Source organism: Synchytrium microbalum (assembly GCF_006535985.1).
Source record: "Synchytrium microbalum strain JEL517 chromosome Unknown SmJEL517_scf0003, whole genome shotgun sequence".
Classification (NCBI taxonomy): domain Eukaryota; kingdom Fungi; phylum Chytridiomycota; class Chytridiomycetes; order Synchytriales; family Synchytriaceae; genus Synchytrium; species Synchytrium microbalum.
Window position 1 is genome coordinate 62,316 of NW_022158352.1, and position 27,925 is coordinate 90,240.

The following is a 27,925-nucleotide window of genomic DNA, read 5'->3' on the forward strand; positions in this document are numbered from 1 at the left end:
GCAGAATTGAATCAGGCAGGTTTAAAGGAAACAGGCAATGCAGCTTTACATCGTTCAACATCTAGTAACGGAGTGTTTAACGAGCCAGCTACTTGTCATCGTTTGGGATGCGACGATGGTGTCGTGACGTCCGGTGTAGTATCAATGTGTCAGCGTAAGTTGCCAGAGCAGTCGTGGGATTATATCAGATGTTCGATTCTTGCGACGATTAGTAAGTTTGTTGAGGTTCTCGATTCAGGACCAATTTTCTCCGGCAAAGTCTCCAACCCCTTCCTAATAACACATTTCGTACAGCATTCCTTGGGCCATCATTCAAGTTCAACATTGTTGTAACGTCTCCCACAACAGAAACATCGACAAACACCCCCAAACAGAGCAAAAAAGAAAGATGTACTCCATGATGTATTGTTGTCTTACTACTTCTGTGCTCCTACAATTCCTTTCACCAACTCCTTCTTGTTCACCTTCAACATGACGTTTCGTGGTAATTCATTCACAAATTTGAGTTGAGCTGGAATCTTGTATGTTGCGATCTTTGGTTTCAGCCAATCCCGGAATTCTTTCAACTCGAATGGTTTGGTTCCCTACAGAAACACATAATGATGATGAGAATACCGTGTGGACAGACCAAAAGAGATAGCAGCAACGAGGCAAAAAACGGATGTGGACGATTTATGGATGGAGGGCTCAATCAGATACCCGAGACCGCAACCAGTCTTGCACTCTCTTACCTGTTTCAACACAACAACAGCAACAACTTGTTCACCCCATTCAGCATTGGGTACACCAACAACAGCACATTCTTGAACATCAGGATGATTGAGTATTTCATGCTCGATTTCTAGTGCTGATACTTTGTATCCACCGGTCTAAAGAAAATAGAAAAACAAGGCGGTAAGAGCACACGGCAAAAAAGAGCGGAAGCAAGACCATGTGGCAAAACTATGTGGCGATTCACAACCACTACAACTACACATTCATCACAAACGTAGCATACAAACCTTGATAATATCTGAACTAGCACGTCCCATAATCTTGTAAACACCATCATTCGTCATCTGCGCATAGTCACCAGTAATAAAGTATTTCTGACCATCAATTTCTTTGAATGATGATGCGGTAGCTTCAGGGCGTCCCCAATATTCTTTGAAGACAATGGGACCACGAACATATAACATTCCTGGCTGATTGGCTGTGGTTGTGACGTCTTTGTCCTCGTCTGATATGATTTTAATTGAGACGTATGGGAGTGGGAGACCTACGCATCCCTGTTTATGAAGTAGAGAGGAGATATTATGAGGATATTGAAGTTGCTCGGGAAGAAGACGTTTGATTTGCAAAGCTAATAACTTTTTGTTTTCTTTGCATACCGGCCTTCGAACACCTTCCAATGGATTTGAGATACCCATTCCGATTTCAGTCATTCCAAATCTAAATGAATCACTAGTTCAGAATTCGGATTGAACGGATCTTATAATTCTTGCCGAAAGATGAAAAAAGCCTTCAAATGGCCGGCGCATGACAATTGTCCAACAAAACCGCCCACCATTTACCTCTCAAGCAACTTATGTCCCGAAATAACCTCCCACTCCTGAAACTGCTGTTCAGGCAACGCAGCTGATCCCGAAACCATGAGTCGGAATTGTTTGCAAGCAGCAGTACATTCCTTCTTCTCAGAATCTGAGAATTTGTGATATGCTTGTGTCAACTTTGCGTATATTGTTGGGACGGCCATAAAGAGTGTAAGGTTTTGTTGTGATTTCCATCTTTGCCTATTGAAAGACAAGAAGGATGTGAGTAAGGCTTTATTAAGGGAACCCTATTATATGGCACTTTGAGCACGATTTTTCGTTCGTACCAGATTGCTTTAGCATCAAACTTTGGTTCCATTTCCACTGTTGCGCCAGACCATAAGCTACATGTTAGCACCTGCAGTATGAAAACCGTTGCAGTTGTTACTTGTTTGAGTTGCATACTGCACAGGACGGAAGACGTGAAGCCCGATACAACACCCAGTAGTTCCTGTTTTGCCCAAGCACTCACATTGATAATTCCATGTATATGATGAAGGGGTAGCACATGCAGTATTCGATCATTCTTGGTCCACTTCCATGCTTGTACGAGAGACAAGACTTGGTGTTTGACATTGTTGTGTGTTGTCAGACATCCCTCTAAGAAAATGAGAAACAGACATTGGGTTTAAGAGATCCATGTCTTTACCGCTGCGTGACAATGTTACATACTTGGCTTTCCCGTTGTACCTATAAATATTAAGGCGTCTATTTAGCTATCACAACAAAAAAAAAGTGTAAAACCTGACAATACCTACCACTAGTATAAACCAACAACGCCCCCCTCTCATCATCAAATTTACTCGTCCTATACACAGCAGTCACCTCACTCAACGGCTTGACAGCATAATCTTCAAGCTCAATCCATCGTAATTGTGGCAGTTTCTCTTTTATAGAGGTGAATTTGGCAGCGAATGATTTGTGAATGACGATGATGGCAGCTTGAGAATCTGTGATTACGTATTCGAGTTCTGGTGGTGGATGAGCGTCACAGAGGGGAACAGCTATTCCACCAGCTGCCCAAGTAGCCCATTGCACGACAGCGTATTCATATGAGCGTGGGATGAGGAATGCGACTCGAGCTCCGGCGATGTCACTACATGGAAGGTGATTAGTTTAACGAATGAGTTGAGATCACAAGATATGTCTTTTAAAAGCGAAAAATTAGACTTGATTGGGACGAGCTTGGATTCTTGAGCTCACAGTAAAGACTGATTCAAACCATGAGAAGAAAAAGGAGTGACCAAGCATCATGATTGATCCACAACAGACTTACACAACGCCCAACTGCCTCCGCAACTCAACAGCATCATGCAACAGCTGCCCATACGTAAACTCCAAATTTCCAGCCGAATTGACAATCGCGACTTTGGACAAATCAGCCAATGCAGCTCTAAATAATTCCAGATCGGGTAGCGTAGTCTTTGATGCCCCAGCTACTTGTCCTGGTTTGGTATCCGAATACGGTGTCTTGACTTCCGTGGTGCTAGCATTTGTCCCGGTTGATGTTGACGAAAAGAGAGATTGCAAACCATAAGCGAGAAAGTCGGCTGCAGTCAGTATCGATGTCACGAACAGTGGCATGGTGGCTCCTTATTCAATATGAGAGCGACCGATAATGAAATGTCTTGGGTTGTGTAAACGTGCGAATTCACTCTTGGCCGTTTTAAAGCTTCACGAAACGCGTGTAATTGACGCGCAAATCTGTAAGTGACAGTATAATATTAACTACTACAACTACTGTTGATTACTATCACTACATGACACTAGCAGGCACAGGTGCATGCTTCAAGAAATAATCTGATGCCGACCTCCTCACATAGGCCTTCCCACCAGTCAATTCTCGTGTCCTTGGATTGGCTTTAACTGCTCCAGCTGCTCCGTTCGCTGTCGTTGGCGTATCTGTCTTGTTGCGTGGTGAATGACTACCAGTAGAACCTGGTGCTTCAATGTCTCTCATCAAAAGTGGCCGTAAAGGCCATATACGGCCACTGGATTCAGCGATTTGGCGGAGATCGAAATAGGTTTTTGCGTATATCGATCCTTTTACGTTCACGTTGAAGGATATGCTTGTCATGTAGTATCGCTCTAGATCGTTTCTAAGAAGACCATTCGTGAAGTGAGTGGATGGGCTTTTTTGGATGTACATTGATCCACCAGTAGGGAAAAAGAGCCTTTCCTGCTAACAGGCGCTGAAAGCTGCGACTTGCACTTACAAGTCACGAACATCAACATCCGGGAATATCTGACAGAAATCTACATTCCAAACTGCATGATCATCCCATACTTTACTAGCTAGTATCAGACCTCCAAGTACAATCCGAGCCCAATTGTTACGGTATAGTGTGACTCCTGTTACTTCGAGTAGTCTTTCAACGTATACCTGTTGTAGCAATAGCAATAGAGTATTAGTTCCTTTAATGCTCACAAAGGAGAAAATGGCATCAATTGAATACGTACCACTGTTATGATAGCGCATTCAACAGTCAACTCAGCAGCATGGAAGATACATTCCAGGAACTTGTAGACGTCTTCTTCACTTGGTTTTCGGGTGTAGAATTGGATGTGTCGCTAAACAAATGAATTGCGAGTGAGGAGATGTGCCTTTGTTGCAGTTCGTCTAAGTGACAGTAAAGCGTATTAAACTCACGGATAGTGGATGCCGTTCCTCAGAAAGTATATCCTCTGTTATAATCTCATCATGTTTTTGATTTATCAGGTTTACGATTAGTATTGATGCACTAAGAGAGGTAAAGTGTAAGTGTGTTAGAAAACATACAATACCGAGTATTCTCGTCTGGTTTTTTGGCATCAGCAACATACCTTCTAAGCGTCTCATGCAAATCAGCAGAAACCAACGTAGCATCCACAAACAAGCTTGTACACGAATTGAATTTGGTAATCTTTGCTAGCGATGCTGTGCCTGCTCTCGGCACATTGCCTCGCGGAGGGCTCTTTGGTATAGCAGAAACAGGCGTCTCTGGTATGGCAGATCCACGTCGTGGTATCGGTGGCGGAACGACAATTTTGGTAGTAAGGGGTGCTCTTGGTAGATTCAGATCGAAAAAGGCGACATTGGAGATATCTCCTATTGCTGAATCAAGTCCTCGGGCTGAGTTTGCGTGTTGTGGTTGTTGGAGTGGTGGTTTTGGATTTGTATTGTTGGTGGTGGTATTGTGTAGACTAACAGCATCATTCCATTCTTTACTCACTGGCGGTGGCGGTATAACAACTGATAATCCTTGGTGTGTCGGTTGTGTGTCGATACAAAGTTGATCGCGATCCCACGAACGTGGTCTAACAGGACCATCCATTCCGAACCCAGCACCATCGGTATGGTCATTACTGCCAATAATAGTACACTCATCTCTCGTGTTTCGTGATTTTCGACTTGGAGGTGGTAAATTGGGCATGATTTTGATTGTTGATGAGCTGGTTGGTATGCCGGGTGCGTTAAGACCGGTACCGCCAGGTATTTCAAGATTCTGCATTCCCGATGTTGCGACACTGTGTCTTCGTCCTCCAAAAAATAGTAAGGAATTTCGGCGTGATGTTGGTGGGTTGCTTGTGTCTCCTGATATGACTGTTGAATTGGATGTACTGCTATTATTATTGTTGGTATTGTCGGTTGTCTTATTCGATGGTAATATCTTAATCGTAAATGAATTCCTCCTCGTCTGGTTTACGTTACTCGTAGTGCCACTGGCTCCAGTAGAGGACGCCCTCGTGCGTTTCGATATGTAAGTAGCTGACACATTCGAATGTTCTGCCTGTTGATGTTGTTCTTGACTGCGTCCACGTTCACTTGAATGGTCACGACTCTTTGCAAAACCACCTGATGATTCAACATCGTGATTGTGCTGTGCGTGTCTTGATGATGACCTTGATATTTTGTAAGTCTCGTCAGACTCTGGCTGTTCCTCGGTTGAAAGGTACGACCCCATCTCTTTTTCCCTAATGTGCAGTTTTTGACATTAACAATTTGGGACGAATCTTTCGTATCGGTCGGTGTGAAAGTGGCTGATAAAGTCAATTAAATTTACCTATTTCTGTCTCGATATTTCGTTCAAACACGGTCTACGCGTGTGACCTTGCAGAAATCGTAGAAGCTGGCTTGTGATTGAGATTGAGAACTCTTGACATGAGGGTTGGGGTTTGATGGCAAAAGATCGTCATTTGGACCGGAACAGGAGAATCCTTTAATTAAAAAATGTATACGGAGCAGTAATTGCTATATGAAAGCTCTATAGTCAATAAAACAACATGCGCGTCCAAAAACTAATCAATGTTTTTGGAAAGAATGCTCAAACAACGCGTAAGCAATAAAGCACAATGATGTCGGATCTCATTTCTCACCATACAGAACGTGCGTTAGTATTGCGCTCTATTACCCAGCATGCAAGCAAAAATAATCATTGCGATTATCAAACACACCATCGAACAAAGGGTATGCATAGCATCACCATTACAACCACCAACTCGGATACAACTTATGGAAAGAATTTATCCGAAATTTGAGGAAGATCTGTTTTTCATATCGTTTTAGTGTTTCCAGACTGTCTGATACTAGGTTTGTCCGACGTTCTTTAAATGCAGTGATGCGTTTTTCGAATGTGAGGGTTTCCGGGGAGGTTGACTACTTGGTATGTGTCTACTAGTTCTTGGTGCAATAGAGGAACCATGTTAAGAGCTGGGTAAAACGATCCAATTCCATATAGTACGTTTTCCTTTTGTTGCTATTTCTGTTATCTATGCCCGTCCTTTAGTACTATAAAACTCGCAAATCCCATATAAGTAGCAACGTAATTGGCCAAAGTAGGCTGCACAAACTCCAATATAGCAACATTCAATGCGGCCATAACATAAACACTATCAGATTCTATACTCCTCGGTACCAATATTTCAGTACTGAATCGTGATGCACCAGCCCCATATTGTATCAGTCCATGTGCGGCTTGAGTGACTTCGTGATCTTTAGGCAGTTTGTGAGACGTGATGATGCGGTTGTTTGAATGAGGTTGTTGTAGTTTGTGTTGGATGATGTCCTGTAAAACCAAAATGTGTTAAGACCAAACAAAATATCGCCACGCCATTGGAAACATACCTTTCGATCACCATCCTCATACAACTTGACCAAATTTGATTTATACAACCTCCTCGTCTCCATATCACAAACAGTCTGACTGAATCCCACAATCACGTAATTGATATTCGAACTCCATACAGCGACAACCATTTTCTCTCCCCTACTCAATGTGCGTTTCACTAGCTTATGCACAGAATCGATGTCTCGTATCTTGTCTGCATTTGTCTTGATTAATTTAAATGAGGCTTCTGGAGGGTTGAGTTTGGCTTGTTTCGTTATTGGCATGATGGCCCGTGCGAGTTTAGGTGACAGGGTATCTGCGGCTTTGTAGTTTATTGATGTTCGTAATGCTGGATGCTAAATGGGTGTTAAAAAAACATCTAGATGGCAAAAAGGCTGGGCGTGTGTGATTGTTACTCGAGTCACTGATACAAGAGCTGATCAATCGTAACAGCTCCAGACAAGGTTTTCAGCATAGTTCACTTTACTATCAATGATGACGAAGGCAAGAAGTGAGCGAGAAAAAAGCTGATAATCCTACATCAGCATGGTTTGCTTGAAACCACTCGGAGATCGGGCACATCCTCATTCCAGCCTTTAGAATCTAATCCACACTTCAATTCTTTAGCACAGAAACAATTCTTTGCAGCAAGATTGAGGTAGTAAATATGCTTATTCAGTTAATAAATAAACAAACATGTTTTCAAGACTGAAAAAAACTCATAAAATTAAAACCATCATGCAATAGGTAAGCAGTCAGCAACAATCATTTCAGATCTCATCCCCCACTATGTATAAATCGCGTTAGTATTGCGCTCTATAACCCAGCACGCAAACGCGAAAAAAAGCTAAATGAACTGATAGAAGCATACCTCCCACAAAAGATCCTGACACTTGCCACCAAGCGTCCTCGCAACTCCCTTCTTCAAACCCTTCCTAACCATAACACTGACAGTCATGCGCTCCTCATCAGGCCATATATCAATATACACAACAACAGCCCCCATAAACGGCATCCATTTCGCACCACCATTGTTATCACCACCTCTAATACTACGGACCCGAGTTTCAGGGTATGGAGAAGAATGCACTCGGAAACTGAAGAATACGTGGTTTTTATATCGTTTAGGCGTGTCGAGATTGTCTGAAACGAGATATGTGCGACGTTCTTTGAACGCTGCGATGCATTTTTCGAATGTGAGGGTGTCGGGAAGGTTGACTACTTGGTATGTGTCTACTAGTCCATTACCACTATAGAGGAATCGTGTTAATGAAAGCTAACAGATTCCATTGGGTCAAAGCGGGAGTTCTTTTTCCCCTCTCTCTTACCTATACCCTTCCTTAGCAACATTAATCACACTGGAAAATCCCATATAAGTAGCAAAGTCATTAACCATAGCAGGCCTCACAAACTCCAATATGGCAACAGTCAATGCAGCCATTACACTATCAGATTCTATACTCTTGGGCACGAGGATATCAATACTAAAGCGAGACGCACCAGCACCATTTTGTATCAATCCAAGTGCGGCTTGAGTGACTTCGTGGTCTTTAGGCAGTTTGTCGAGACGGGATGATGCGGTTGTGTTGATGAGGTTGTAGTCGAGGAGTTTGTGTTGGATAATGTCCTGTAAAACCAAAATGTGTGAAGACCAAACAACAAATCGCCACGCCTTTGGAAACATACCTTTCGATCACCATCCTCATACAACTTGACCAAATGTGATTTATACAACCTCCTCGTCTCCATATCACAAACAGTCTGACTGAATCCCACAATCACATAATTGATATTCGAACTCCATACAGCGACAACCATTTTCTCTCCCCTGCTCAATGTGCGTTTCACTAGCTTATGCACAGAATCAATATCTCGTATCTTGTCTGCATTTGTCTTGATTAATTCAAATGAGGCTTCTGGAGAGTTGAGTTCGGCTTGTTTCGTTATTGGCATGATGGCCCGTGCGAGTTTAGGTGATAGGGTATCTGCGGCTTTGTAGTTTATGGATGTTCGTAATGCTGGATGCTAAATCGGTGGTACAAATGCGCATTTAGAACAGTGGTAAAAAAGAAATCCCAGAAGTCAATGCATTGTCACGAAGAAAGGGCACACAAAGCAGAACACTCACCAATTCCATCAACCTAATCAACGCAGCCTTCAACCTCCCTCCCTCAACCCACGCCGGCTTCCCGTCAACCTTCACAAACACCTTCTCCAATAACGCAACATTACTCTCAAAATTGACTCGCTGTCTCACATATCCAGCCAATCCAGGAATCCAATAACAAGTCCTTGGAATTAAAGCTCCTGCATACCGTCTCGCAGCATCAGGTAAATCATACGTGGATTGTGCCTTCCATGTTAGATGTGCTGGTGACATTGCTGATCTTGTTTCCATGTCTTTTGATACACCACTTGGTGTTGAAGGAGCGATTATGACTCCATCTACATCGCTGGTGGTGGTCTCACCAACAAGTGTTGTGCCAGGCACACTGCCAACTGGAGATGGCGGTATAGGTAGAGGTAAACCTTTACGTGCTCTCCTGCCTCTAACAGAATCCTTTTCACTCGCAGCTAGCTTGGCTTCTGCAGCTACACTAACAGGTGACGTGCCATCTTTCAATAAGTGATCAGCATCAGCTAAAAAGTTTTTACGTTCTCGTAAATAAAACTTGAGTCTCAAGATCGTCAATGAATCAAATCCAGCATCTACGAATGGGAAGTCTAGCCCATTCAAGTCTGGCCGATTCGTTAATGTTGTTGCTGTTTCGGATATTTCGAGCGCGAGGGTATTGTCTAGTGGTATCGGTAGTGCTGAAATACATGGGTTTGCTGTTGCTGGTAGAGATAGTTCGAAAAAGAAGTCTAGAGATTCTGGGTTTGAGATTGGTGTTGATTCTGAGAAATGTTCACCAGCTAATATTTTTGTGACTAGTATTTCTGCTCGTTGTCCAGGCTGGGTGTATGGGATTTCTTGTACTGGCATTATGACGGCAGGGACGTGTCTAACGAAGGAATTACATTCAGCAAAAAACAAGCATTGGAACCGAAAGTTTTACTTGTAACTTACGCAATCGTCAACTGATCCCTAATACAAATCTTGATACGACTGGCCAAAGTCGCACTAAATTGCTGATTAGGTCTCATTCGTATAAACATGACGACTTTCTGTTGTTGGTAGATATTGAAAAGATTGTCAATATAAGAACAGGACAGAAAGAGGGGAAGAAGAAAATGACACTTGCCTCGACAAGACCAGGTTGTGGCTTATACCCAACAGCGATGGAATCGGCAACTTCTTCAGTGAAGTCATTCATGATACTATATAGTTCTGAAGGTCCAAATCTAAGACCATTTTGATTGAGTGATCCATCACTGAGGAAGCAAAGAGTGTCAGCATTCGAATTTAGCCATTATCTGTAACGCGTGATTCCTCTTTTTCGCTTTGAGTGACATACCTTGGTCCAATCATAATCAGGCCCTCAACCACAGAATCCAATATAGCCTCGTCACCGAAAACCCAAACAGAACGACCATGGATTTGTCTAAAGTACTCATGGTATAATTGGCCATCTGGATCATTCCAGAGTTTGGTTGGCATACATGGTGTCGGTTCTAACACAATAAAGATGTAAGCGTCATTCACGATGCAAAACAAAAAAACGCGAACGAACAGGATAAAATGTACTCAACTGGTACAAACCAACTCCCCAGGCATATCAACAACACTATTTCCATACTCATCCCAAACTTCAATAGCAACACCCAACGCTCTGCATTGCACTTGTCCCTTGACAACTGGCAAATCCGTATTATGAGCTCCGAATAGTGAGCATGTTTCCGATGATCCTACTATGGATGAGACCATTGCCGTTGATGAAATCGAGTTGTAAATATATGTAAATTCGTCTGCCTGTAGTGGTGATCCTGACGAGTATATGGCGTCGAGGGAGGAAAGGTTGTATGATGAGGATGGTGATATGTTGGCTTCACGGATGGAGCGTAGGTATTGTGCTGTAATTCCCAGCTTTGTAATTCTGCAAGAGGAGTGTGAGCGGGGGCCAAAAAACGAAGAGCAACACCCGTATTATAGTTCCAATTCACTGTCCCAAGACCATTCAATGTATATCATACCTGTAAGCTTCAACCAACTTGAACAGCACACCAGCATCCGGCCTCAAAGGCGACCCTTCGAACAAAATAACAGTGGCACCCTCAGCCAAAGCAGCAACCTGCCAATACCAAGCCATTTTACTCGTAGAAGCATAGTACAACATGACATCCGACTTCGACACAGAGCCATGTATACAATGTTCTTTGCGATGTTGCAGTAGCATTCCACCAGCAGAATGCACCACACATCGTATCTTGCCAGATACACCACTTGAAAAGCTTATGATTACAGGGTGCGAGAATGGTAGGTATTCGAATCTAAAGTCTTCTTTGATTGATGGCGTTGAGGTTACGATTTTTAGGAAGGAGGCCAGTGCAATCCTGAAAACGACAAAAAACATCAAGGTTTAGTCAAGTCAAAAGTTGTTTTTGGCTCAACAGTCAAACCGCTCATCACAATATCATACTCACGATTTATCAATAGTAACAGTATTCTCCGGCCTCACAATATCACACGGCACAATAATAACCTGCTGCAAACTCGGCAGCCCAGCAACAATCTCAACCAGCCTCTCACTCTGCACATACGTAACCCCATTCTCAACCACAAACTCGACACAAAACAACATCTTTGGCTGTACTTGACTCAACCTATCCAGAGTTCCTTTACTGCCTAACTCAGGAGACACACTACACCATACTGCGCCAACGGTAGCGCAGGCCAGCATGCATATGACTGCATGGTGCGAGTTGGGGAGATATGCAGCGATACGGTCTCCAACTTGGATGTTTGCACGTCGAAGTGCGAGGGATACGTTTCGTACAGATGTGTATAGTTGGGCGTGGGTGATTGTGACACGGTTGAGACGTTCGCCTGTTGATATGAGGGCTGGTCGGTCGTCACGGTTGCGGAGGAGGTTTTCGGCATAGTTTAGTGTTGCACCCTGGTCAGATGAGAAAAAAACGTCACCTACGGTTTGCACAAGACATTTTGGTCAAAGCGACAGAGCTTTACCTGAAACCACTCTGGGATCTGATCCATCGTCTTTCCAGGCTCCAGGATCTATTTCAAACTATATTAGCACCTCTATTCTCTCATAATCGACACAGATCCAAACACGTTCAAGCCTTACAGTTGTAGGAGGTGTAAGATACCTAATCTCAACGAAATCCCAAACATCCTTCCAGAACAGCTCAACGTTGTCGATACTCCATTTCCTTAGATCAGCATACGATTCTAACCACCAGCAAACAATCAGTTTCAAGACAGTACAATGGACCAAATAAGAGTAAAGCTTACTCAGAGTTGTTTTGTGTCTAGTCTCGACAAATGCTCTAAATCGTTGCATGTTTGTAGGAGGCTTGTTGTCATTTGGAGTCCAGAGAACTCTATAATCCCCCTTGTTGCCTTGAGTAGCAGTGGCAATGTTCAATAGCAGATTCTTCTTTTGCAAACTGCTCTGGTTGCTATCGCCACTGCCTAGGGAAACAACAGATGAGCCGTTCAGTTCCGTGTACGGCACCGTCATCGTTCTTGGATGTGTCGTTTCTACTAGCAGTTCCACCCTCTCTCTTCCTGATTAAAACTTGGCAAGTTGAATGGCTGTGGTAGTGTGTTTTGAAAATTTTGGGTGACAAAAAAGGGTGCAGAGAAATGATAACGTCTAGCCACGACGTGTTTCTATGTATGCGATTACGTGCACTTTATTTAATAATTATATGATCTTCTACACCAAACATCGTTCTCGCTATCCCAACTTTTCCAACAACTCCCTATGAACCCTAGCCAACTGCTTTCCCCTCTGACAACTCTTGGCAACATACTGAGCCAATATCTCTGCATTCAGCAATGGATTCGTTATTACATTCATGCGAAGATGTATGGGTGTGTCTCGATATATCTGTAGGGCTTGTAGTGTTGGGGGTATCGTTGACGAAGCTTCTACTGGTAACTGTGGTGATAGGTGGTGCACGTTGGCTTCTGGCACTATTTTGGAGTAGTATCTATGTAGTTGATGACAGTATTAGCTCAACTGATGAGATACAAGGGTACTGCACGTTTTTTTAGCAGTTCAAGCACGCTTCCCTTTACATCACTTCAGCCGTGCATCAGCTCAAAAGAGTAAAATCCGATCTTAAATAAATCCAATCCAACATCTAAACTCCTCCTCCTCAAACAACACTTACGGATGAAACTGCCTAACCCCCCAAATCTTCCTCTCAAAGCGTCCCAGCACAGTACTCAAATCAACATTCTTAAACTGCAGCATACGGTTTGCCTTTGGATGTGCAGGCAGGTTTCCCGTGGGGTCTAGCAAGGTCACATTAACCCAGATTCCTGATGTTGATGACCGTATTCCTGGTTCGGCGACCAAGTAGGATTGGAAGATGTGTCTGATATACGCTGAGAGGAAGGGATGGCGCACGCTTGATGGCCAGTTTAGGAGGGTCCGGAGCCGGAGGCCTAGTGGATTTGTTCGTTGTCCCATCGTTTGTGTGTGATGTTTGGATAAAGCCGAAAGAAAACTGCGAGGAGAGGCCCTAAGGATTTGAAGGGCGCATTACATATTACATAATGAATAACATCGATATTTCAATATTTCACGTAAATTTACGCGTCTATTTGTAAGCTATTATTCTGATTGCTACATTTTAAGACTAGTATGGCAGCCAAAAAATACTCCACCAAAGTATGAATGAATTATCGCGACTTTTCATTGACACGTCCCATTCCACTCTCAAATACTTGGGAGATCCTCTACAACTGCGACTGGGTAGCCCTTCCAGACTCCTTCCATCCCGCATACCCACCACTGAGAACCAACACCTTTTGGGCTCCCTAGATAGTAGCAAATTAGACATTCCGTCTTGATTAGCATGCTTGCCTACAATTCATAATTCAGCTATAGCTTACCCAAGCTAGTGCGCCAGCACCCCCCTCCCCTTTTGCAACAAATTTGACCTGTTGCATCTTTGCTCTCTCATAAGCAGCAGCGCATCGTGGTCCCCTCCCGGTCGGTGTGCACCGATTACAATGGAATATCAGCGTAGGCACGAAAGCTTGAGCATAGAATGTTGTTGTTGGTGATTGTAGCAGTCCTTCAGACGGGACGTTTATAGCTCCTGGTGTAAAGAAGGGGTAGCGGTTTGGTGAGAGACGAGCATGACATTGCTTGAAAGAGCTTCATGATAATGACGTTGAGCTCGTAGTGTTTGAGCGAAAGCAGTGCAAATTACATTTGCAGAACGCACCTGGAATGTGACCAGCAGCGAAATCAGATGTGCTTCTGACGTCTATTATTTGATATTCTTGCCTATTGTATAGAAATCAATAGTTTGGTTAGCCAATGGTTTAGAATAGAGCCTGTTCATCAAACTCTCCACCAATGTCACTGTCCAAATGTTGTGACGTTTTCAAGCTTTTAACCGTTTAAAAGAGGCATAAGATAACGAACTAGACGCGAGTCCCAATCACGAAACTGATGATGAGGTCTCCTTGCGTACACCATCCTTCAACGCCGACACAATTCCTCAAAGTATCTCAACCACAAAACGACTTGTATAGTAACTCACCCAACCTTCTCATTCTTCATAATAGCATCGAGCGCCTCCAGATCTATATACACCACATTCGCCGTGTCTATCTCACTCATCCTCCTACAACCTCGTCCAGCTGAGCTTCAAAAGCAACCAGAATGTTTGGTATAACACGATGCACACGTCTACGCATCACACTATCTAAACGCCACGCATCAACATCGCCAAAACCACTTATAATATCCTCATCCTCATCCAAAACCTCCCTCAAACATCCAACAATAAACGAAACGGTCTCTGCATCAACCCTCATCTACAAGCACCCAAACTCGAAAACGTTGAAACGTGGATACTACTTCGGGGGACTGTGGCTCGTGTTTTGGTCTGTGTTTGGTGTATTGCAAGGTGTGGATTATGAAAAGAGACGGAAAGAGATGGTTGGATTTGCGATATCGCAGGGGTTGAGTGTGGAGCATTTGAGAGGCGAAAAGGTATGTGTATTGGAATTGGTATTTAATGCAGTTGGATGGCAAGTGATGTTCCTGTCTTTTGGAGGTGTGATGTCTTGCTGGGAAGCTGTATATTGGGGTTGCACGGATCACACTTTTTTGTTGTTACTACTGTCTTTGCAAACTTTTTTATCTCCAACTTTTAGGTAATGCCAGTCTGATATGAATGCATTGATCTGGTCGTTGTTGTGTCGTTGTGTTTTCAGCCTGCTGTGCTTGATGTAGATGGAAATTTGTACAGGGTTTTTTGCTAACTCCTATTTACACCCCACTAGGTCATACCATTCATACTCTCAGGCACAATGATGGCCGTAGGTCTCATGCCTCTCCTCGTTATCCATCGTGTGAACTCAAGGTATCGTACACCTAGCGAAAAAAGGCTCTACCTTTACAGCACTATGTCTAACACTCCCACCCACTCAACCAGAACAATAGAAACTATCTCAACCCTCCCAAACGCGCACATCCGCATAACAACATGCAACATAATCTTCCGCTCCACACTAACGAAACCCATCTCGCACTGCTCGACATCCGAACGTGCCAAAACAGGATATGGAGAAAACAAGGCACAGATATACATACCGCCCAAAACGAATTTCTTCTTGCTGCCATCGAAACTGTTTAAGAGCGGGTATTTGAAGTTCACGATACAGGGACGGGTGTGGAATACGAGTTTGAAGGTGGATCGAATGGGGACGTTTCCAAGGCTGGATTGGTTTGATGATGCGTTTTATAAAGCTGGTGTGAAATAGATATTAGACAACACAGAACGTTGTTTGCATGTAAACACAATTTCCCATATATGTATAACGCCCCAATAATATATCATACACGGCAAAAACTCTCTACAAAACATATACTACATCCCTCATCTCTTCCTACACTCCGTCTACACCATCTCTCCTGCAAACACCCTGATTCTTTTTACAAATTTAGCGTTGCCTTATATCATACACTTTATAAGTTATTGATTCTGCCCTGCAGAAGGTGATGAAGACGGGCCTAACTGTGACTCTCCACTCCCACCAACACTATTCACAACGAGCGATGTATAGCTTTGTGTTTGCTGTGTCGTTCTCACATTCCAAAGTCCCAGTGTGCCTCCACCACTGTTACTACTACTATTCACATTCATCCCACCATCATCATCATTACTACTACTAGTGGTACTTGGCCTATTATCGTCATACGGAAACCCTTGTTGCTGCTGCTGGCCGTCATACTCGTTAGTCGTCGCAGCAGTAGCCAGCACATTGCTGAGCCCACTGGCACGGTACTGTGGTGATGAGGGAGGTGCAGGTCGTATTGAATATCCTGGCTGTTGTTGTTGCTGTGACGGCGGTTGGCCCCATTCAGGAGTTGAAGCTCTCCTCACGTTGTTATTTGACGAGCTACTCGGCGATGGACCTTGCACCAGGTTATACACCAGTGAGCTTGATTGCGGTGATCCACCAACATTTGTCGGACTATCAACACGACCAAATGTAGCTCCTAGAGGAGGTTGCGATGCGCTTCTATTCCTGAATACCGACTGATCAAGTCCCGGTGATCCATACTGCTGCTGCGGCTGCTGTGGCTGCATAGTATACATAGCAACAGGTAGACTCGGCCCGGGCATCATTCCAAACGGCTGTGACGATGTAAATATAGATGCTGGTGGTGCTAGTGACGGGAATATGGACCCAGAGCTGCTACTACTTGACGATATACTACTTGTAGAGAGCTGCTGCTGCTGCTGTTGCATTTGTAACTGTGGTTGCGGTAGTGTTATGTACGGTTGTGTCGGTGTTGGAACTACACCACCACTACTTATATTCCTAATAATCGGTGCAACCCAACTTGCAGACGACGGTAGCATATCCACCTGCTGAGGCATCAACTGTGTGATATTCCGTTGGTCAGGTTCTACGGCCGTATCAGGACTGGTAATCGACATGCGATGACTCGACAATGGCGAATCACCACCGCCACTACTCATCATCATACTCTGCGATGACGACTGTGTAAACATGTGATCTGCAAACGGTTGGGCAGAAACCCGTCGTGTACTTGGAGCACTGTTCGTACTACTATACGAGTCACCACCTCCACCATCTTCACCATTGTTATTGTTTCCAGCAGTCGGATCCCTTGGATCTCGATACGGCAGCGGCGGGTCTGTTGAAGCTCGAGTGCGGCCACCGAATGGTGGGTCAGATACTGATCGTGGTTTGCGAAGTGGTGAGCCAATTCCTGATGTTGTGTAGTCGGCATCTAGAGTCCAGTATGCTCCTTTACCACCTTCGTTTGGTGGACGCGGGACTCGTACAAAGGCTCGATTCAGACTTAGATTGTGCCGTATTGAATTCTGATTGAAAATTCCGTTAGTAAAACACAACAAAAACGCCTACAGTATAGTAGTCGATGGCATTTGCAATTTACCTTCCAACCAGCACCAGCCGTCCTAAAATACGGATAATAATGCATGACCCATTCATATATATCATTCAACGTCATTTGTCCACCAGTAGCAGTCTGCAACGCATACGTTATTATCGTAGCATACGACTGCTGTGGTTTCCCCTGCTGATCAGTCCCAAACGAGAAATTCGTTGTATCGAATTTCGATGCGGGCGCACCTCTGCTGCTCCGTCGTGACGAGGAATTGGAATGCACTCGTGCAGTTGTCGGTGATGATGATGACATTATGGGTGATCCGGTTGCGTTTTGCTGCTGTTGTTGGTCTGGAGGTACGGATGTTTGGAGACGTGGTGGGAGGTATTGCTGTTGTGGTTGTGGTTGTTGTGGTTGCTGCTGCTGTTGAAATTGTTGTTGTTGCTGTATTTGTTGTTGTTGCTGCTGCTGAAACTGCTGTTGCTGTTGTATCATTTGTTGCTGCTGCTGCTGCATCTGCTGTTGCTGTTGTATCATTTGTTGCTGTTGTTGTTGCTGCATCTGCATCTGCTGTTGCTGTTGTTGAGATATGGACTGCTGCGGCGGTTGCGGTTGCGGCTGTGGCGACGGACTATACTGTGTAAACGACGACTGGGAAGAGGGTAGCGGCAACTGTGTAGGATAAGGCGAACTATTCCTCAACAAATCAGATCCATACGATTGCTGTTGTTGCTGTTGCACTGATAATCCAGACATGGCTTGCTGCACACTTGCCCCATTATTCTGCTGCTGCTGTTGTTGAGACTGTGGTAGAGCAGCACCAAACGGGAAACTACTACCACTACCAAACCCAGACGGAAATGACGAAGCCATAACAACAGAGCTCAAAGCCGGTAGTGGAGACGGCAGAGTGCGTAATGTCAGCATCCCACCGTCTTGACTCGTGCTATACAACCCAGGCGACGTCGACGAGGTCGTACTGCGACTACTGCTATACGGCTGGAAATACGACGGGCTGTTCCCACTATACGATGGCGACATCAGCGACCCTCCTCTCGCATTCGCGAGCGTGACTGACGATGACGTCTCACTCGAACTCATGCTAATTGAATCCCCCTCCATATTGCTAGTATTACTATCCCAGCGAGGATTAAACTGCTGCGTGGCACCACCAGCATTCCGAAACCGTGCTGCGTCGTTGCTTGCGCGATCCATCATGTCCATGTCTGACAGCAGGCTTGGGACGGGATGTCCCAATTGTTGGCTTGGTGAAGGGATGGTGGACGTTGTGCTGTCAGATGATGGCGTCGGCCGTGTGTTGTATCCAATAAGCGACATGTTGGCGATTGTGTCGGTTGTAGAGTCTCCTGATTGCTGGCGCTGTTGCTGCTGTTGGGCATCTTGTTGCAATGTATTTCCTGCATTGTATGCCATTAAGGGAAAAGTAGCGGTCAAACCGAGGCGGGGCTAGCTGTCAGATAATAGAAGATGGCAAGTTCGAATATCTTCCTTTTTTGCAGTTGACTATTACAGTGGAGGAGGAGTGTTCGCCTGTATACATGTCAAAAAACATAACATGATAGTGTGTTGGTGAGACTGAGCCGTTGAATTGTCCGTATGTAAGTAGCGATGCATTCCGAATTGGTACATTACCATGTAGTGTACACGACCTGCGCTCTTCGTGGCTCCTCTGGTCCCTTTGGTTGAGGCGAAATGTTTTGTTTGCTCTGAATGAGGTTGTTTTGCAGAACACCGCCATCACCAAATAGAGGGATAAAAAACAACAAAGGGAACATTCGGTCTAAAGTCTAAAAAAACCTAACAGCGCATTCGTTTCGTCTCTAATGCAAAATGTATTTTGACTTTGTACAACAAATAAGATACGCGTTTGTTATAAATAGCACACTTAGATAATAAACTACACGACATTAATAAAGGGTCTCAACCGAGTCCAATGCTCCTCACATTCCCTCCTGTGCAGCAGCTTGACCTTGACTATAATACTGCCCATCACTACTCGAAGCCGAAGATGGTGAAGCCATATACATTGCCACACGTGGCACCTTGAACTCTCCCACAACATCCTCATGTTCAATCATACTAGCAGACGAAGGCCCCTTCTTCAACAACTTGTGTCCAACCTTCTTTGGCATCTTATTCTTGACCAGTTCTTCATCGGAAGTCCAATAAGCTCCTCGTCTGGGTTGTACAGAGGCAAAGAACTTGGAGTGGGATAGTGCGTGTCGGACTGAGCTCTACATAAACCAAGGCGTTTAAGAGAACGCGACTCATCCTTGCATGACAAGTTTGCACATGTATTTATTTGGCACATACCTTATACCCTTTATTCTCCTTGACAGCGAAATAAGCATACGTGGCTTCCAAGTATTCGTAGATTTCAGTAAGCGACATTGTCTTGTCGGATTTGGAGTCGAGTGCTTGCTTGACGAGGATTTCGAATGTGTGTGGTGGCTTCTTGGAACCATCCTGTAGTTGTGCTTGGGCAAGGCGTGGGGTAGATATGATAGATTTGATGGTAGCTGGTGATATAGGTTGGTGTTGATGTGGTGTTGGTATGATGTGAGTAGGAGCATTTGATGCCTGGCGAGGGAATGACCAATGGTGATTGTTGATGGCCAGGTTTTTTTGCTGCTGTGAAAAACCAGCTTGCCTCTCATCGACATCCATATCATCATTCCTCCATTGCTGCGTAGCACTACGACTACCACTCTTGATATGATATCCAGCCACTGGACTCACATCCCTCCTAACCATAATAGGATACGGTACAGCAGCACCAGCATTCTTTCTATGCACTGGCCTTAAAGCTCCACGCCCATCACTCATATTCAATCGTCTCCTGGCAATCTGTGGAGTATACTCTTCTTCATCACTGCTGCCATATCGTGAGAACACTGGTGGCATCTGACTACTTCTAGGCTGTGTTTTTACAGGTGACGTAGAAGATCGAATTGAACGGTTTGTTATTGATGGTGATGTTGCGTCACTGACTGGTGATTTGGTTGGTTGTGATTGTTCTCGGTATTCATATTGTGGTGTTGAAGCACAACGAGTGAAATTGGGTTCGTATAGTACGGATGTGGGGACAAAGAATCGGCCAGGTTGTTGCTGGTGATGTTGGTCTTCGTATTCGCAAGCGTCACGGGTGCCATTAGGAGATGGGAATGCATGGACCCATTGGCTAGGTAGTGGTGGTAGCATATTTCGGTTGCTGCTGTTGGGGCTGTTATTATTGATTGGCGACTGTGGTGGCAAATGTTGAACACCATAAGGTCTCGAATACGAGGTCTGCGAAGCAAGTCTATGTTGCTGCTGTTGCATCATAGGGTATGCATATCGACCATCGCCAAGATATGTAGCACCAATTCGTGGTTCATACGGTGTTGTTTCGCTAGTCTCGAGTTCTAGAGGGTCAACCAGCATGGAAATCGGGGCACCGGATGTTGGAGTGCCTCTTTGAGAATGCACGGGTGATGACGGATCAGGAAACCGTTGAGATGGTGAAGACCATGGACCTGGAGATGATGATGAAAAGCCTCCTGGAGATGTAAAGGCGAAAAAGGCTGAAGGTGTGGTTGGCGAGCCGTTTAAGAGGGAGAAACTGGGTCTTCGTGAAGGATATATATCCTATGTATATAAGGAGAATATTTTTAATGATATGATTGTTGGCTTGTATATGAAATCGTTGGTTCAAGATTCAAAACTTCAAACGTGATTAATGAACCACAGTGTGATGGTAGACATACCATATGAGAAGCACTGACGGGTCCACGAGACGTCAATGTAATTCCATCACTGGATCGTCTATCCCTAGTATTGATTTCGAGTCTTGATGCATGATCTTGAAGCTGGAGTTGTTTGGTCTGAGATGTGGGTGGAGGAATTGGTTCGTTGGTCACTGGTTTAGCATCCTCCTTCTGTGAGTCCATGGCTGGTACACGCTTGATATCTTCTCTTGCTTCTTGTTGTTGAGCTCGCATGCTTCCTTTGACTCTCTGCTGTGTGTGGAGTGTAGATTGAATTCCAAACTTTTTCATTCTTCCTTATTTTTCCCACGCGTAATTTTCTTGCGTGTACAGGAACACATGAGGCTAGCCCAAAGAAAGATTTTCCTGTATGCGAACAATCTATATAAATCAGATTTGCAAACATGATTCTTTTACAAACTGATGAGTGTCATTTCTTGGAATCAGAGGAGTTCATTTTTCTTGCGATGTAGGAGGAATTCATCACGTTCTTTACATAGTTCGGTGACCCAGGCTTGTACAGTAGGTGTTTGAAACCTGTGCAGTGTGCTTTCAAAAAAGGATGATAGGTCCTTGTCGGTTCCTGTCAATCCAATTTGGGAGTAAATGAAGTGGTTAGAACCTTGCTAAATGAAGATTTGTGAAGAGACGACTTTGAAGGAACACGTTCTGAAGCAATACTTCAAAGTATGCTGCAACAGTTAAGGACGGTTCTTTGATCTTTTCCACCCTCCTAAATCCAGCCATTACAAAAAGACTCCTCCGACATCCAGCAACGTACTCTTCTCATATTCAAAAGCCTGTATCAGCATCTCCACCTTATCCAAATCCTTGACGAATCTGGCCTCATCCGACGAGCAATTCTCGTATTCCAGCCACAATTCATGAATGTGTTTTGCATGCTCCGTGTTTCCAAGCATATCTTGTATCCGCGTCATAGCATCAGCTTCCAAGCTATGCTTTTCCTGTTTAGATATCCCGTCAAATGGGGTAATGTCGCCGACAATCGACTCGGCAATGTCGTGCGTGCTGGCGATTTCCACACAACGGGATTTGTTGAGGGTAGGTGGTGCGAGTAAGGCGAGGAGGCTCATTCGATGCTAAGTAGGATATAAAACGTTAGATGTTATGATGTAATATATGATGCGGCACTAGTACCATATGATCAGAAATTGACTCTGGCAGTTCGATGCCAGAATTGATCCATCCCGTTCTCTTCTTCAACTTGATCAATAAATCATGAGTTAGATACATCGTACAAGCTTATATCCGAGCAGTCGTACCTTTAACTCTTCTATTAGATGCGCAAACTGAATTACATTTTTTGGATTCATATTTGACAACATTTGACTTTTGACTTTACTTAGATATATGTGCTATAATGCCGTATGTTGCAGTGCTTGGCTACGTGTATATAACGTTCTTGTACTATGATATATCGACGACAGATGGCATTTTCAATTGTTCGAGCTGTTTCCTGCCTTGCCGAATTTTGTATTCAATCATCTGGACATCTTTACGCGGAATAGTGTCGGCATTGACTCTAAATTGGGATCTGACGTGATTTTCAAAGTGTGGACGTGTTTCCTATGTGCAAGAGAGTGCTTGACGAAGTTGGTGTGATTGATTCATTGTTGAGATATTGAATCGCACTTACGGTTGGTTTAGTTTTACAGGCTCGTAGGCAGCTTCTATATAGTGCCAATACTTCTTTTTGTAGTCCCGTTAGCCTATAAACCGTCATTGTTTGTTGTTCACTGGCCGCCCGTGAATACGGATCTAGTGTTTTGTTGCATTCTTTTTTTTCGCACTTGTTGACACATAAGACACCAATCGCTTCAAAATGGTGCAAGAGGAGACCAACTTTAGGCACTTGCCTACTACAAAGAAATCCAACAAGCCATTCAAATCAAAGCATGCTACCAAGGGCCAGCTGAAAACAAAACTCAAAGGTCGTGTTTCTTCAAAGGACGAACTACTCAACTCGGCAGTGGGATCAAGAGTCTCGTCCTCTAAGGCTGATAGGCGGAATACTGCAAAGCTGATTCAAAAGAGGAAGAGAGATCTCGTCGTCAAGGGCCAGAGACTGTATCAGGGTGTAAATGGAGTGCCAAAAGTCGTGGTAGGTCGCAAAAAAAAAGTTGATCTCGAGCACGTATTCAAGTTTGACACAAGAGGACACTGATTGTCTACCAAATATATTCTTATAGGCCGTGATCCCGTTATGTCCTGATGTTGGATCAAAGACTGCTGTCGATGCTCTATTCGCTAGTATGGGTCAAGAGTCGCCGGAATCTGGTTGTGGTATTCTAAAGTATGTTTGGAGCCAAAAAAAGGATAATTCCTGCACTACACACCTCGTAGGTCCTATTAACACAACTATCTATTCAGGTTGGAACGCTTCAAACAAAACCTTCACCTCATATCCGTCCCCCGTGATTTATACGCAATCCTGGACGCATGTCTTGCCGCAGACGTAGTCCTCTTCCTCCTATCCGCAGAACAAGAAGTAGACGAATTCGGAACCTTGATCCTGTCTTGTATTAAAACGCAGGGTGTAGCACCTACACTCTCATGTGTCCAACACCTCGAATCCCTGCCTATAAAAGAACAATCCCAAGTCCGGAAATCATTAACGTCATACATGGACTTTCATTTCCCAGACCATGAACATAAGTTGTGTTCTATCGGTGCTGATGCTGATGTGCTGAATCTGGGGAGGTATTTGACGAATACGACACCAAAGGATTATGCGTGGAGAGAGAAATATAGTCGGATTGTTGCGGAGAGTGTAGAGTATGATGAGGGCAGTCAGTGTTTGAAGGTTACGGGACATGTGCGTGGAATGCCGTTGTCTGCTAATCGGTTGGTGCATGTGCCGGGTAGTGGATCTCATCAAATCAAACAAGTAAGATTTTAGACTCTGTTATTCTAGTTTTTGGCGCTAGTGGGAAACTTCAATCTAACAGAAATATGTCGCAAAGGTTACTGCATGTCCAACAAGCACACGTGCAATGAATGTCGACCAACTAGTAGTCCTCGACAAACCAAACGCATTACAAGAGTCTCTTGTAGCAGTCAACGAGCCTGATCCAATGCAGGCTGAACAGACTTGGCCTACTGATGAGGAGATACATGATGCTGACAGTAAGTTATTTGGCAACAAAACCGTTCAGTTTTTTGTGAATTACACATCCTTACTAAATTATATGTCTTTAGTGCGCTTGGCACGCAGATCATCGATAAGCTCCTTGCACGGATCTATCAAGAGCATAAACACCACATCATCCAAGAAACGAATTGTACGAGTACCGAAAGGTACTTCTGCATATCAAGCTGCTTGGATTGTTGATTCGGATGATGAAGTCGCCAGCAACGATAACTCTGATGACGACCATGATGACGAAGAAATGCAGCAAGGAGACTATGAAGAGGAAATGCCACCTCAAAGTGAATCTGCACTATGGATGGGCAAAGAATCACCTGCCAACGACCAAACAGACGAAGACTACGACGAAGAATACGAAGATCTAGATCTCGACGCTACAGAATCCGAAGCACCATCACAGCCTGACGATACCATGATTTACGATAACGAAAACAACGAAGAAGACCCATTACATAAAGCAGCACAAGAAGATCTCGAATTCCCAGACGAGGTAGACACGCCTCGAGATATGGATGCACGCATCCGATTCCAGAAATATCGAGGGCTGAAATCATTTAGGACGTCACCGTGGGATGCGTTTGAGAGTTTGCCTGTTGATTATGAGAGGATTTTCCAGTTTAAGGACTTCAAAAAGACCAAGAATAGGAGTTTGAAGATGGCGGTTGATTCTGTTGTTGGTGTTGGTGAGAGGGTTTGTGTTTGGATTGATGGGGTTGGGAAGGATGCGTATGGTGAGTTGTTGTTGATGGCTTTAGTGTCAATAAAGAATCCTGCTCTTACTGTTTTTCTGTGTCTCCTCATTCTACAAACTTACACATCTTTTCACCCAAACCAATCACAGCAACAATGAGCCCATCCCGCCCAATAACAATATTCTCCCTCCTCCGTCACGAGCATAAATTCTCTGTAATCCACTTCTCCCTCACTCGCACATCCGAAGACACATCAATTATAAAATCAAAGACTCCCATGGTCGTCTTTTCAGCATTCAGACGATTCGTCGCAAATCCAGTATACTCAACAGATACACGTGGTGGTACCAACAACGTACACAAGTTTGAACGGTATCTGCAAAGCGGGAGAACGAATGTTGGATCTATATATGGGCCTGTCACGTATGGGCCTGGACCGGTGCTGATGTTTAAGGCGGAGGATGTTATGCGGTGGACTGAAGGTATGTAATGTTTCAATCTGGCGATGCAAAAACACTTGCCAAGAAACTGACGATTTGCTCCTCACAACACCTTCTCTCCAAATAGACTCCCATCCAACCCTCATAGCAACAGGCTCCCTTCTAGACCCAGATCCAACCCGCATAATAGCCAAACGCATAATTCTCACAGGCCATCCGTTCAAAATCCATAAAAAATCAGCTGTAATCCGATTCATGTTCCACAATCCTCCCGATATTGAATGGTTTAAACCTATTCAGCTGTATACGAAACTGGGCAGAGTCGGTCATATAAAAGAGAGTCTGGGAACGAGAGGACATATGAAGTGTATTTTTGATGGGGTACTGAAACAGCAGGATACGGTTTGTATGAGTTTGTATAAGAGGGTGTTTCCCAGGTGGGAGGTTAAGATGTATCACGCGTAACGAATTGGTGAGCAAGAGGTGTATGCAGATGAGTAGAATATAATAGAATAGTACGTCTGCACCAGCATTTTTTTTTTTTTTTTGGTGGCGGTGGGCATAAGCGTATCACGCGGAAAGGAAAGCATAGGAATATAGATCGCGATAGATTCAGTGCAAGATCAACCCTGTGAACGTGTTCTCTACCTCACTACGCTTGCCTTCTTATCGAACATTCCACCTGCTTAGGGTGTCCTGGTAATTTTGCCTTCTTCGCCGCTCAAGAACTTCGCTTCCAAACATCGCAACGATCGCTCTAAGTAAAGAGGCTCGCAGAGGTAGGATACACACCATGCATTACTCTTTACATATAGATCTCAACGATCAACCGTCCATCTATCCCTCCGAAGCCTGGCTACAACCACTAACCCACCACACCGCTTTGTGCTTTACAGGAAACATGAAGTGGTTGCTAGCTGCATCAGCGCTACTGATATCAGCTGTACATGGACAGGTTAATGTAGTGCTGAATTCTAATAACTATCCAAGTAAGCCTCCTCGTATAACACAACCATGTTGCTGGAATCGGACTGCAGAAAAAATTATGGATATGGATAACAACGAGGCGACAACACTATGAAAAGCTGGAATTGTGGAATGATTTACCGGACATCTCACATACCCAAACTCGAGATATGGCGGTCCGGGATGTAGTTCCGGTCCTCCGAATCACTATCCCTGCACACATATGCTGACACACTATACATCACAGACGCCGGATCATCACCACCCGCAAACGCAGCCTTCACATCGCAATACGATCTCTCCAAAGTCCCCAACATTGCAGTCCGGACATCACCTGCAGGATGGACGTACTCTGCACTAGATATCATATCTTGTCCGTCACCTAAACAGTGGGGGGTTACGTTCGATGATGGGCCGAGTGGGCCGTATACGCCGGGACTGCTGGATCATTTGGATCAGAAGGGGGTCAAGGTTACGTTTTTTGTTATTGGGGGGAATGTGTTGGCGAATCCGGATCCGTTGCTGAGGGCGTATAAGGCTGGGCACCAGATTGGGATTCATACGGTGAGTTTGGGGTAGTAGTGGTGGTGGTGATGATGTAAAGCAAGTTGCTTTTTGGGCATGTGTCTTTTTTTTCGTTGACATGTGCAAACACTGATGATTTTTTATCCTTGTTTGTAGTGGTCTCACCCATACCTGACTGAACGAGTACGTATTCATTCTCGATCTATTCCCTTTCAGAAAAAATCAAATTCACAACTGGACTGACAATCACACACGTACTACACCAGTCCAATGAAGTAATCATCTCGGAAATCACATGGACTGCTAAAATCATTCATGATGTGATTGGTGTGACTCCCAAGTATATGAGGTACAATTCTACATCGTTTGAGTTTGGTTTTTTTTTTGTGTATTACCTATCCGCACAAAATCCTCATATTTGCATTTGCAAACAACTAGACCACCGTATGGAGACCTAGACGACAGAGTCCGAGGCGTCATAAACGCAATGGGTATCAAAATCGTCACATGGTGAGATTATACTTCCTGGCACTGGATGTTTTTCGGTTGTTCTTGCATTTTTAGAACTAGTTTAGCCTTTCAGCCTGATACATCTATTCAACTCATTTCTTACCCCTGGATCTCTTAGGAATCGCGATACAGACGATTGGGAGCACTTAGATACCGGTAAATATGATGTCCGAAAAGAAAAGCTGCTATCAGAAACTCATACCCTTTTTTTGGTAACATGCAGCAACGACCGTCGTCCCACAAGAAATAAACGGATGGATTGCAAACCCACCTACAGACAGCGGCATCATATCCCTCGAGCACGACTTTTGGCAAAACACTGCCCTAGCTGGATACACATCCGTTGATCTAATCCAGGGCGCTGGATTCACGATAACTCCTGTAGCGGTATGCTATGCTGATCCATACCCGTATGCTGAAGGTGCGGGCACGTTGCAAGGGGTTACGCCCGTTACGCCATCTGCTGCTCCGAGTGCGGCACCTAGCGCGGCACCTAGTGTTGCGGCTGTCGTGGGGTCTGGATCGACGGCGTACTCGCAGTCGGGTGCTGCGGGTGGGTGGCAGAGCGCCACGGGGCCTGTTGCGCCAAAGAAGGAGGATGGGGCGGTTAAGCTGGATGTGTATCATCGGAATAATCGGTTTTAGATGGGGGAGAGGGCCAGC

The 27,925-nt window shown here is 44.5% G+C and overlaps 8 protein-coding genes across 8 annotated transcripts, besides 1 other annotated feature; 2 read left to right on the top strand and 6 right to left on the bottom strand.

Moving 5' to 3' along the window:
- Positions 1–413: 413 nt before the first annotated feature.
- On the bottom strand, positions 414–3,155 carry SmJEL517_g00793 (uncharacterized protein; the record flags this gene model as incomplete). The annotated part of the gene is made up of 10 exons (XM_031166722.1): positions 414–416; positions 465–584; positions 732–869; positions 1,002–1,268; positions 1,371–1,431; positions 1,554–1,772; positions 1,859–2,171; positions 2,244–2,261; positions 2,330–2,667; positions 2,848–3,155. The coding sequence occupies 10 exons, from the start codon at positions 3,153–3,155 to the stop codon at positions 414–416; spliced, it is 1,785 nt and encodes a 594-aa protein (XP_031027242.1).
- A 172-nt stretch (positions 3,156–3,327) lies between these two features.
- On the bottom strand, positions 3,328–5,515 carry SmJEL517_g00794 (uncharacterized protein; the record flags this gene model as incomplete). The annotated part of the gene is made up of 5 exons (XM_031166723.1): positions 3,328–3,670; positions 3,788–3,954; positions 4,032–4,142; positions 4,222–4,312; positions 4,395–5,515. 5 exons carry the CDS (start codon positions 5,513–5,515, stop codon positions 3,328–3,330), a joined length of 1,833 nt encoding a protein of 610 aa, XP_031027249.1.
- Positions 5,516–6,316: 801 nt separating this feature from the next.
- SmJEL517_g00795 (uncharacterized protein) lies at positions 6,317–12,300 on the bottom strand (the record flags this gene model as incomplete). The annotated part of the gene is made up of 15 exons (XM_031166724.1): positions 6,317–6,616; positions 6,676–7,014; positions 7,530–7,908; positions 7,987–8,285; positions 8,345–8,683; positions 8,787–9,663; positions 9,729–9,826; positions 9,898–10,033; positions 10,117–10,273; positions 10,352–10,695; positions 10,793–11,152; positions 11,243–11,715; positions 11,787–11,834; positions 11,905–12,008; positions 12,072–12,300. 15 exons carry the CDS (start codon positions 12,298–12,300, stop codon positions 6,317–6,319), a joined length of 4,482 nt encoding a protein of 1,493 aa, XP_031027248.1.
- Positions 12,301–12,519: 219 nt separating this feature from the next.
- On the bottom strand, positions 12,520–13,260 carry SmJEL517_g00796 (uncharacterized protein; the record flags this gene model as incomplete). The annotated part of the gene is made up of 2 exons (XM_031166725.1): positions 12,520–12,775; positions 12,959–13,260. The coding sequence occupies 2 exons, from the start codon at positions 13,258–13,260 to the stop codon at positions 12,520–12,522; spliced, it is 558 nt and encodes a 185-aa protein (XP_031027247.1).
- A 1,206-nt stretch (positions 13,261–14,466) lies between these two features.
- SmJEL517_g00797 (uncharacterized protein) lies at positions 14,467–15,572 on the top strand (the record flags this gene model as incomplete). The annotated part of the gene is made up of 3 exons (XM_031166726.1): positions 14,467–14,799; positions 15,093–15,172; positions 15,245–15,572. 3 exons carry the CDS (start codon positions 14,467–14,469, stop codon positions 15,570–15,572), a joined length of 741 nt encoding a protein of 246 aa, XP_031027246.1.
- Positions 15,573–15,784: 212 nt separating this feature from the next.
- SmJEL517_g00798 (uncharacterized protein) lies at positions 15,785–18,627 on the bottom strand (the record flags this gene model as incomplete). The annotated part of the gene is made up of 2 exons (XM_031166727.1): positions 15,785–17,167; positions 17,242–18,627. The coding sequence occupies 2 exons, from the start codon at positions 18,625–18,627 to the stop codon at positions 15,785–15,787; spliced, it is 2,769 nt and encodes a 922-aa protein (XP_031027241.1).
- Positions 18,628–21,706: 3,079 nt separating this feature from the next.
- On the bottom strand, positions 21,707–22,294 carry SmJEL517_g00799 (uncharacterized protein; the record flags this gene model as incomplete). The annotated part of the gene is made up of 3 exons (XM_031166728.1): positions 21,707–22,060; positions 22,119–22,184; positions 22,244–22,294. 3 exons carry the CDS (start codon positions 22,292–22,294, stop codon positions 21,707–21,709), a joined length of 471 nt encoding a protein of 156 aa, XP_031027240.1.
- Positions 22,295–22,388: 94 nt separating this feature from the next.
- Positions 22,389–22,466: a sequence feature (Short protein (SmJEL517_g00800, TPX37022.1) was converted to a misc_feature.).
- A 337-nt stretch (positions 22,467–22,803) lies between these two features.
- Positions 22,804–27,907, top strand: SmJEL517_g00801 (uncharacterized protein; the record flags this gene model as incomplete). The annotated part of the gene is made up of 14 exons (XM_031166729.1): positions 22,804–23,082; positions 23,171–23,274; positions 23,352–23,868; positions 23,930–24,107; positions 24,180–24,860; positions 24,971–25,303; positions 25,389–25,667; positions 26,077–26,250; positions 26,475–26,791; positions 26,909–26,935; positions 27,019–27,101; positions 27,191–27,262; positions 27,381–27,418; positions 27,486–27,907. The coding sequence occupies 14 exons, from the start codon at positions 22,804–22,806 to the stop codon at positions 27,905–27,907; spliced, it is 3,504 nt and encodes a 1,167-aa protein (XP_031027108.1).
- Positions 27,908–27,925: the final 18 nt, after the last annotated feature.